The 11822-nt window shown below is 36.7% G+C and overlaps 1 protein-coding gene across 7 annotated transcripts in view; it reads right to left on the bottom strand.

Moving 5' to 3' along the window:
• Nucleotides 1-768: 768 nt before the first annotated feature.
• Nucleotides 769-11822, bottom strand: part of REPS1 (RALBP1 associated Eps domain containing 1) — a 79778-nt gene continuing 68724 nt past the window's right edge. For all 7 annotated transcript variants that reach the window (XM_081045329.1, XM_081045325.1, XM_081045327.1 and 4 more), the window contains 7 exons: nt 10348-10466; nt 9438-9502; nt 7471-7656; nt 6271-6366; nt 4712-4860; nt 3814-3919; nt 769-1023 (listed from right to left, as the gene is read on the bottom strand). In XM_081045329.1, coding sequence (XP_080901455.1) covers nt 955-1023; nt 3814-3919; nt 4712-4860; nt 6271-6366; nt 7471-7656; nt 9438-9502; nt 10348-10466 — 790 coding nt within the window. In that variant the 3' untranslated portion in view covers nt 769-954. The remainder of the gene's footprint in view (nt 1024-3813; nt 3920-4711; nt 4861-6270; nt 6367-7470; nt 7657-9437; nt 9503-10347; nt 10467-11822) is intronic.

The following is an 11822-nucleotide window of genomic DNA, read 5'->3' as shown; positions in this document are numbered from 1 at the left end:
GTACTTATATTGTTTGTGTTTTCAATACTTGCCCTTCACTTTCAGGGTATAATTAAGAAAGTCTGTTTTCATAGCTATTTCATAAGTTTGATTGCTGCTGAATTAAAATCTCTCACACACAAAAATGTTAAGTCACTGGTGAAACTGGTGATCAATTTTTCATACAGAAAATATAGACTCTGACCCCAACTTGACATGGAAAAGTCTGCAAGTACCACATGACTCCAGAACAACGCTGATTACTATGGAGCTTATGGTTAAAGAATGCCTTATCTAATATAGTTCTTTCAAATCAAAAATTAAATCATGGAATTGTAATATATATGATGTCAGAGGGGCAATAGATTGGGGGGGGTTATCACCCTGTGAGGGGTGAAATGTATAACATATTGTTTTGTACACTTGAAACAAATAAACAAACAAAAATATTCTGAGAAGCAAAATACATGCCCACGGACAAAATTAAAAATATTCCAAGGATTTAAAAAAGAAAGAAAGAAACAATTAAATAGGAAACTCACTTTAAAGATTTTCACAAAACAAATATAGATGCTTTATGTAAAACATTTAATCTAAAAGACAAATTTGGTTTACTTAATTTTGTTTCCTGCAAATATTTCTGAGTTGTGCTTGAGATATAAAGAGAAGCCCCTTCTGTGTATCAGATCAGTGTGAAGTTTTGGCCACCTAAGTCTAATAGAGCAATGTTATGTATTCCTGATGATTGGAATAACAAGGTTGGGTTATGGTAACAAACGCAATATACCCTCCAGAAAAAGTCATCCTGACCCTTTTATTGTTGAAATTAAAAAATAAAAGATACTTAAATACAATGGTGAACACATAGGGCAAAACAGAATCATAAAATTTAATGTTGAATTAAGCAGTGAGCTGAATGTTTGGGTCTCCAAAACTGCTTAAAAATGGGTATGTTCACAGTTAACGGCAATTGGCTTAGAGGTGAGAGAATGGTCGAAGTTGTTCCAGTTGAACTTCCAGGGAAATTCTCTCCTCAAGAACATCCTGAAAAAGATGCAAAGTCAAGTTATGTTTCAAAGTATATAAAAATGAAGGCACATCTAACAACTCTGCATCAAGAAAAGTTTAAATTTGTTAAGATGACAAAGGGACAGATGTTCATATTTTAAAAACATAGCTCACTTTAGAAGTGCAATTGCTTTACATGTATGGAATACTAAAATATGCTATTAAAATATTTTTCTTATTATATAAATCAGGGTAATAAAATGTTTTTGTTTACTTATTAGAAAAGCCAATATTTGCAAATAATAGCTATTAATGCATGAATTTTATATGACGCATACCCCCTGCAGTAGATGAGTCAGTTAACACAGATTCTTTCTCCTGGTGATTACATCTGGTCACAGCCAACTCCTGAACCTTATTTTGAGTTTCAGTGTCACAAAGAATAAGTTTATTTTACAAAACGAATTTCTTATCAGTGTTTGAGCAGTCTTTTCAGATAGCCAGCAAATTCTGATTTATCTACTTTCCTTTTTCTCTATCATGCTTTAACCTATTTGGTACCATACTTTCTATTTGGTACCATACTTCCCATTTTCTGTTCTCAGAAATAGTGAGAAAAGTGATTTTAAAAATAGCTCCTATATACATGTTTCTATGGTTTTCTTTAGTTCTTCAGAAAAACATGCATTAACAAAATTTTCATCTTCAGTATGGTACTAGCAAGCTTGTCCTTAGTTTTACATTCTTCCTTTAAAACTGACCAAATTTATAATCATAGAACAGCTGTATTTTCTTTGATCAGAGTTATACAAGAATATCATTTATTCCACAGACAGTTATCAAATGCTTAATAACGTGAGATTGTGATTTATAAGAAATATATACTTGGTCATTCAGATGACCAAAATTATAGTTCTCCTGCACATTTGGTCTTCTTCCCAATTCCTGGCTCATAGCTCCAAAACCCCTAGGAATTTCCAGGCAGGGTCTTTCATATGTCAATGAAATGACTTCTGGAAGCACCTAAGGATGGAGGCTGGTTGTCAGAAGGACCAACCAAGTGATTAGAGGGTTGGAATGTTCAGTCCCATCCCCCCACCTCAGGGAGGGGAGAGAGGCTAGACGTTGAATCAATAGCCAATGACTGAATCAAGCATGTCTATGCAAGGAAGCTTCGGAAAAACCCCAAAGCACAGGATTTGGAGACTGGTGAACATGTGGCAACGTGGGGAAAGTGGTATCCTGGACAGAGCATGGAAGCTCCGCGTCCCTTCCCACGTACCTTGCCCTATGCATCTGCTCATCTCACTGTTCCTGAATTATAACCTCTTATAAACCAGTGATGCGGTAAGCAACATATTTCTCTGAGTTCTGTGAACCTTTTTAGCAAATTAATCAAACCCAAGGAGGGGGTCGTAGGAACCTCTGATTTACAGCCAGTTGGTCAGAAGCACAGGTAAGAGCCTGAGCTTGCGGATGGCATCTGAAGAGTGTATATGTGCGGTAGGGGACAGCCTTGTAGACTGAACTCTGAACCTGTGGAATCTAAAGCTATCTCTAGGTAGACAGTGTCAGAACTGAGTTGAATTCTCGGACACTCTGCTGATGTCTGAGAATTGTTTGTTGGGATGGGGGGGCCCACTCCCAACATTGGAATTGGGTCTGGGAACCCTAAAGACTTACAGATGCTAGGTTTGGAGGACAGAGAGAAAACAGTTACAAGTTTATCTAGGCCAGTTCCAGTTTACCTCTGATGTCCTGGACTAAGTATTAACACATCCGTTCCTCTTTTTACTCAAAAGTATCTTGGTTTGGACAATAAATTACATGGTAACCCTACACAGAAATGATTGTGATTTACCCTCAATGAGTTCAATTTAGTAGGACAAAGACCCATGTGCCATAGATAATAATTCCAGGACAGTGTGATAAATGCTGGATGAGGGATATGAACAAAATGTTATGGGAATGATCTCTACTCATTTTACATTTCCACAGACACTTTTCTTTGTGGTTTACAACCTTGCTACTCAAAGTAGGGCCAACAATCCAGCAGCATTTCTAACTCCTGGAAGCTTACCAGAAATGCAGAATTTTCCGGTTCCACTCCATACCTAATATGAATCAGAATTTGCATTTAACATGACCCCAGATTAATTGTATTCACATTAAGGTGTGAAAACCACTAGTTTTCTAAAACATGAATGTTTAATAGTGTTGAACCAACAGTGATTCTAGCTGTTAATTTTTACTCATAGGGATTAATAGAAATCATGGCTAGAGTGTAAGTAAGAAAAACAAATCCATTCCTCAAGTATAGATGACAGGAGTACACAATGGCCATAGGCACAACTTCTATTTAAGACTTGTCTTTTCCATATGCAAGATGATCTAACTTGCCCCTATCCCTCTTCTTCTTTAGACCTGTTTAAGTCCCTTCAATAGAATCTGAGTTATCTTTGATAAGTCGACAACACTCTCAAATCATCTTAGAATTAAGTAGAGTATAGATACATAGCCATGTATGTGATCTCAGAGGTACCGGAGGTCACAATATTTCTTCTCTTGCGTTTTACTATGAAAGGTAAGGAACATGAGTGTCTTTCATATATGTAGGATAAGGCAATCATATCAGAACTGAGTATAAACATTCCTTTTAATATTAAAAAATTCAAAGGCATATAAAGTGTTTTAGATACACATTTGTCTTGTGACACGGAAAGTTTCACACAAGCGTAAGAACTGCTGGATCACCTCTAAGTTCCAGTTCAAGTCTGAGATGCTCTCCATCCATGGAACTAACCAAATATCCATAAACTACGTTACCTTTAATTGTTGCTGCAGTTCACTATTCAATCTGGCCAAAACTGTGTTGGTTTCCTTATTGCGTCTAATTGATGCCTGAATAGCTTTCTTATCTTTCCCAACAGACCTGAGAAGATAAAGAGGGCAAAAAAAAAAAAAGAAAAGAAAAGAAAAACAATGACCTTCATTTCTTTAAATTCTCTCCCTTCTACCCGGATCTCTCTCTCTCAACTAGAAAGCAGAGGGAGCATCTTTTACTTTTAGCATAGCTTAATCTCACTTGTTCAGTTTTAAGGGTCAATCAAAAGTATCTAAGGTTCAGAAGCTTCATTACTGTTGTTATTGTTTTAATTCTTCTTCTTCTGTAGAATCACCTGAGTTTAAGTTAGTCTAGAGCAGGCATTGGCAAACATTTTCTGTAAACAGCCAGGAAGTAAATAAATATTTTATGCTTTGAGGCCACACAGTTTCTGCTGCATATTATTTTTTGTTTCTTTTTTCTCCCTTTTTCTCATTCTCTTCTCTTTTTTACAAAAATATAAAAGCCATTGCTCCTGAAACTTACAAAAACAGGCCATGGGCTGAATTTGGCCCATGAGCCCTAGTCTGTCGATTCCTGGTTTATACCAACTGCAGTTAAAATATCAGTGTTACTCTACATTATTAAATTTTTAAGTCTGCCCCAGGGTTTGCAATAGGGTATTAAAATGAAATTGGAATTGAACTTAATAACAGAAGAAAAAAAGTGGGAAGAATATTCTGCCTACCCATAAATGAGAAAACTCTCCAAGAGCAACAGCTAAGAACCTTTGTTCAACTAAACAACTAGTCTGACTGCAATTTCTTTCCATTTGATATTTTTAATTGCTGTACTCTTTGTTCCTAGTAATTAAACGTGTTTAGGAATAGCTTTGATTACCTAGGAATAGAAGGCTGTGATGCAAGAACAGCAGCTAAGACGCCTGTCTTCTGTGTATGTTCATCAGCTTCTGGCCTTAATTCATCTTCTGATTTTAATCTTCTTCGAACAGGTTTAGGAGGGGGAGCAAGAGGTGTCGTACCTTTGCTCTGGAAGACAAGATCTCCATCAACAATGAGCATTTCTTGAAGACATTCATGGTGATTTAGCACTCTGCCCACATCACTTGCTTTCCGTAAGCCACTCACTCTCCAAAAATTAAAAGTCACTTGTCCTACTTTAAAACAATTTATAATTTGTAGCAACAGCTAACTTAAGTTACAACAGGAAAGGACGTCCCTAGTTGACATCACAATTGTGAATGTCCTTACTACTAGACAATTTATTTAAAGAGTAACATCAGCTACCTGCAGCCCGAATCTGGCTCAATATTAACAGATTAACATGGTCATGATACATGCTCAATATATACCTGTTTGATAAATATAAAAGGGAGTCTCCAGAAAGATGCAGCCATGATCACCATAGAAGTTCTACTCAAAAATACTAAAATACATCATCTTAATGATTAGAGCAATTTGTAAAGAAGTAAAAAGCTAAGTAATTCTTTAGAAACCCTTCACTAAGATGCACAATCATTTTAACTCTTGAAAATAAGTGGACATTTTGTTGGAAACTGAATTTGCCTTCAACAGGATCAGATACTGTATTTTGGTATTTATCATAATCTGATCGGACCTGTTAATAAATGAAAAGAAGACTTAACTGCCATCTCTTGGGTTAAGTGTTATTTTTAATTTGTTGCCATGAACTGACAAAAATAAAATTAACTATTAAAAACCATTGTAGAACTACTAATGTAAAAAATAGTGTCCAGAAAGTACAATTTAAGCACTTTCAGCAACATGCTATTTTAGTAACTATTAGGAATGTCTAAGTGAAAATAGAAAAAAAGAAATTACCCAAATTTTTCTCTCAAGGGGAAAATGTACCGATATCTATAATTTACTTGCAAATGCAAACAACAGATAAGACTGATACAGATAGATATGTGATAAAGAAAGTATAGTAAAATATTAATGGTAAAATCAAGGTATGGGTTTATTGATGTAAAATGCAAAATTCTTTGAACTTTTCCACGTTTTGAAATTTTCATAAAATGTTAGAGAAAAAATTATCCCTAAAACAGTTAAAGAAAAAGAGTACAGAGTATAACATTAACCTTAGAGGGTTGATAATTTTTCCCTATTCTACTTACAAAAAACTGAATTTGACCAATAAGGCAAGTTCTACTTTATGTACTTGCAAGACTGTAATACCACATACATTTTGAGAACCCATGGCATACACTAATATAGACAATCATCTACTAGAAATTTTAATAGGCAGGTCTTGTTCTGAGCCAGACTAAATATATTAGTTAAAGGCAGTGGGATGGGTTAGTTGATCCCTAACTTTATTTCTATTATTTTCCTCATCTTTAACAACTTACAGTATAAATGACCCCATATAACTTTCCATATGTACAAACGATCACTACTGTAGAAGACTTAGCATACCACATTGGCAGGGGCACTAGCAGCTGTCTTTTCTTCAGTTTTACTATCTGTTTTGGCAACTCGAAGAGAACTTGCAGGATCAGAAGCTTTTTCAACCTAGAGATGAATATGTTATTACTAATTATATAAAATATACAGTTATGCATAAATATATGTTAAGAATCAGAATAAAATGTTAAGAAAATATTCATTCTGACAATAAGGAATCTGAGATGGGGATGAGAAGGAATCTGAGAAAACCCTGTAAAAGGACCACTCCCGACTACTGAATGGCAGAGAGGAGGGAAGGGAATAGACCTGCGGGTGTTAGGGGTTCGGGGGGCCGCTGAGGATGCACCCTAGCAGTCTGGGAAGTTCCTGTGGTTGGGAGAAGGGGCGCATCCACCCAGGGGACTGTGCAACCTGGACTCCCCTCAGGGCCTTCCCGGCCTTCCTGGAGGTGCAGTGCACACCCTTAGCGGCCCCATGCGAGGTAGAAAGTTAAAAGTCTGAAGAAGTGGCTAGGAGAAAGTTTTCCATGGGTCAGATCTATAAGAAACCTTTGTCTAAATTATGCCAGTCAAATAAACATGGATTTCTGGATCTGTCAGAAAGGTTCGATATAGGTTGAGACAATCAGAACCGCGATTTTAGAATTTCTCGGGTCCCTCCGATTCCCCCTCCATGTTTAGTGAGGTCAGGGATCACTAGAGAAGTTCTTGCCGCCAGGACTACACAGAGTCTCCTAGAACGAAGTCTGCCAACATGACATTTTGACATCCTGTAGTCCGTACGTCTGTCTAACTACAGTGACTTACTCTCATACAGAGTGTAGTAGCTATGGTAACCACAGCCTGTTGCTGCATGGAAATCTTCACCAAATCACACAATCAGATGCTTAGCATTCAGATACAACGCCCAGAGCAATGTTTTAGCCAGGACCAGATGGTTGTGTCTTTTCACACAACGCTACTCCCACACACATTCTGATTCTTATTAAGCATTACACTGCAAACAGCAGGTGTCTGAGGCCCGGGAAAAAACTGAAAAGCACTGAACTAGGGAATATAAATTATCTAAAAGCAGCGGCAGCAGATGTTTTGCTCACTGATGTGATGTCCCCTCTAATATCTGCTCTTTTAGGGATTACTGTTTACATACAGGCTATGCACGATATGAAAAGAGATTCCCCCCAGAAAATTAGGTAAGGGCTTAACTGACCGGCAAGGCCTCTGAATGTTTCTCAGCTTCATCATCTTGTTCTTCATTTACGTTTGATGCAGCAAATACTTCAAATTGGCTGAAATCTGCAAAGTTTGGTTGTTCTGGTATCTGCTGAGGTGAGGTACTAGTGTGAGTTATCAGGCCATCGGCATCCACTGGGCGATGCGCAACGGGACCAGGAGCCTGGAACAAACATCTTATTGTTGCGTCAATGTCACAAAGTAGCCTCTCTTGCTTTGAAAATATGATTTTAAACATGTTGTTTTATTATCTGTAAATTCGGGGAGGTGAGCTCCAGTAACATTTAGCTTTAAAAAAAAACCATAAATGAAACACCAAGACACTCAAAAAAATTAAAATGACAAACCCGACAAACCCTCAATAAAAAAGATACTTTTACAAAATTCTTACTGCAAAAAAGTGTGTAAGGAGAGGGGAGGGTCTGGCCCTATTCTCTGATTCTCTACTTGGATCTATTTTTTTCGTAAATGGGCTACCACACAATAGTCTGTTCTTTAAACAAGTTATTTTAAAAATTGCTTCATTATGTTTTTAAAAAGGTTGTTATTTTTAAAGGGTGAAAAACAGTGCTCTATTCTTCCAACACTTCAGTGCCCTTCCTTTAAGCTTGTCTTCCACTCCTTTGCCAGACCAATCCTTCTAAAATCTTCAACTGAAAAATATATTTATTGAATATTTACTTTTGGTCAAGCACTATGGGTATAACAGTGAACAAAATAAATAAGTTCCATGCCCTAATTAAGCTGACAGTCCACTGCAGGATGAGAGAGAAGTTAACAAGGAAATTAAAACAGACTGTGAGAAGTTGTTTGACCAAGTACACGATGCTACAGGAATAAATCTGAAGTCTTTTCCCTGCTTACCTTTTAAACTTTATCCATGTCCTTTACGAAAAACTCTTGTCTTTATTAGAATGATATAGGAGATGCTCTGTGCCCTCTCCACCTCTTTAGTTTCCTTTCCCATCATTCCAGTTGTACTGAACTAATTTGTTTTCCCTTGAAGAATATGCCAGACTTCCCTCAGCTCTCTATGGCTTTGTGGATGCCATTCCAAGTCTGGCTGGAATGCCCTCTCCTAAAGAAATACTACCTTATCTTTCAAGTCTCTGTTTAGGTCTCACTTCCTTCATTTTATTTACACGTTTTCAATGTGATCCCTGACTTCACTAGCTAGTAAAGGTGTTGCAAAGCATTTCATAAATACATCTACTGTATTATCATTGTTGTTTACAGGTTTGTCTTCCCCACTTGATGTTTCTGGAGTCAAGAGACAAACTCATTGGGTTTCATAGCTTAACCACAGCAAGAGTATTTTTGCTGGTACTTTAGATACAATAAATACTGGAATATTCAAATTTCAGTATCTTTTTTTTGATTAAGAAACCATCTTTTAATAAGTGAAGTTTATACCCAACTTCACTTTACAAATCTAACTCAGAAAAAAAAATCAACCAAATTCATTTATGTAAAAGGTAGTCAGTTAGTCACATAAAACTAACAGCTATAATCCATAATCTACCCTGGAACAAACAGTTTTGTGCAGATCAAAACAATTTCACCCTGGCAGGGACGCGGAGGTGATCTAACACATCCTTTACTGATGCAGTAACACATCCAGACAGATGCAGTGAGGTCACTCTGAGTCACCACTAGATCCAGGACATAAAGGGACATCTCCTATCTCCCAATCCATTGTTCTTTCCACTAAATCATCCTTTGTCAAGATGTTATCTTTTGGTTTACTTTTAAGCTTCTTTCAAAAAATAATTCAAATCATTATGGGAATAATCTTCCAAAATAAGACTTATCTTCCCTGAATTAAATGCTCATTAAGAATGACAATGAGGTAATTCCCAATCTTCGAAATAATTCTAGAATAGAATCAAATACTTAACAGACTAACTGATCCTGAAGACCGCAATGGCTGATGCTCAGAATTACCTGGGAGGGCTGTGGTCTTGGAGGCACTGCAGGAGGATGGGCAACAACTCCAGCCTGTTGTTGTCCTGCATAAACACACAAGTCTTCTTTTTAGTAACTATGTAATTCCTTTGCTACTGGAACAGGTTGAAAGAATATGAGCCAGTAATACAGACTTCTAAGAATGTTTGGTAAGTAGAAGAAGGCATAGATTATCTTATGTGACTGCCTACATGTGACCTAATGGCCAAATTTCATGGCCTTTTTCTCAGCCCTCATTTCTCTTGTTCTACTGAACAAGGCACTCTTGACATGCTCCCCCATTTCCATAATACCATGCATTCTTGGTTTTCTTCCCATATTTCTGACTGTTCTTTAGCTATTAAATATGAGGATTTCCAAGATTTCTCTTTTAATTAATATTTCACTCTATCATTTCTAGGTAAATATTCTCAAATAATACATCAATCTTTCTAAACTCACAAGTTCAGTGGCCTATTATTTCTCCTTTTCCTTATTATTCCAAACTCATATTGTCTAAACAGGACATTATCACCCACTGTTCTAATTTTTCTATTTTGATCACATAATAACAATGACCAGTTACATAAAAATTAAAACCGTGGAGTAAGCTATGACTCATCTCTCCTTTGTCAGCTAACGTAAGACCTACTGGCTATCCCTCATGAATATCGCCACATCGTTCTTTTAAATTCTCTTATGGCATCTCTCAGGTGCCCATCTTTAACTATTTGAATTCAAAAACATTTTATATAGACATTAGGAAAACAAATTCCCTCTCATCTGATATCCTTTAAATTCATTTTTTTTCTTCAGATAAATATAAGACATATTACGAGAAAATAAAATGTGTTTTTAACTAACTTTAAAATCAGATGCTAATACATGTATGGTTCTCTCTAACTCCTACCTGTGGTGACTGTGAAGGTCCGATTGAGATCTAAAGACGACGACCTAGAATGAGAGGGCTGTGGCCTTGGAGGGGGAGGTGGTGGAGCAGTGTTATCTGGTGACGGTCCCGAATGAGACCTGCAAAATTCACCCCATTACAATTGGTCATATTACTGACATTGGAGCTTTTTGCTTTTTAAGCATTCAAACTTGGCTAAGCAGCAAAGGATATTATCGGCATAACATTTTCAAGTAGTTATACAAGTATTATAATGAATACAGTACTATTTATGATGTGTACTGAACAAGTGGTTATTTAATGTGGCAAATAATCTTTTTAATAAAGTATAATTATATATTAAATAAAATTTCAAAAAATTTGAAAAGAAAGTTAGCTATTAACAAAAATTGAAGGTAGACTGCAAAACTAGTGTAATGTTTTCCCATTCAATTAAAGGTAATCTTAGTCGGAAATAATTATTTTCAAAAAAGAGAAACTCTTCTTTCAGATATGGTTAGCTTTCAACTTATTTAAAGTTTGGAGTTTGTAATCTGGCTCAAACTATTTGAGTTCCCTGTTCTGTGTTACCACAGGCCATTCTGTTTTAGAGGTGACGAGGCTCACACTCACCTCACCCTAGAGACGCTCTTACTAGCCACCCAGATTTTCTATATTCTGAAAAGAGTCTCCTGGACTCTGGCAATCTGATCCTCACTGACAGCGATAAAAAGCAGAATAAAATCCACGAAGACTGAGAATCTAAGGAACAGGAAGAATAGGAGGAAGCAGGCTTTTGACTCTCTGTGAGCTCTGGCGTTTCTATTATTACTAGTCTCTCTCTATAACCTCCAGGTGTGTGGCAAAAGGATCCTCATCACGCATAACAAGTGAGAGGAGAAAGATGCTTCTGTCCTGCACAAGCTTTTTGTGGATGGTAAAACCCTTGCAGACAAATCCCTTGCCACCCTCACCCTATCCCACACCTTTTTGTTTGTGCCTGAAAAGTTATATGAAACGCAGATCTTCAGGGTGGGTAGAAAGCTCAACACTGGGCTGTAATTCTGAATGGCATTTTAAAATACAATTCTTTTGGTACTTGCCCTAACGCTATAAAAGGAAACCTGCAGATTTTTACTTAAATAGACTCACTGTTTACCTACAAAAAGGACTGTATTAAAACTGCTACTGCCAGAAGTTATCAGCCCTTCTTAAACCTTCCACAGAATACCATGAAGACAATTTGTTTTCCTATTAAAGTTGGAAAGAATCAAAATCACTTCCCTTTACATACATCAACAGGTAACCTAATAGCCTTCAGAGAAGTGAATAATTAAATAGAAAAAAATACCTACCATGTTTCCCTGAAAATATGACCAGGTCTTGTATTAAGTTTTGCTCCAAAAAACGCATTAGGGCTTATGTTCAGAGGATGTCCTCCTGAAAAATCATGCTAGGGCTTATTTTCCGGTTAGGTTTTATTTTGGGGGAAACAC

The sequence above is a fragment of the Rhinolophus hipposideros genome, assembly GCF_964194185.1.
Source record: "Rhinolophus hipposideros genome assembly, chromosome: 3".
NCBI classification, from domain to species: Eukaryota; Metazoa; Chordata; class Mammalia; order Chiroptera; family Rhinolophidae; genus Rhinolophus; species Rhinolophus hipposideros.
Note: the sequence above shows the minus strand (reverse complement) of the source record. Positions and strands in the feature narration are given on the sequence as shown.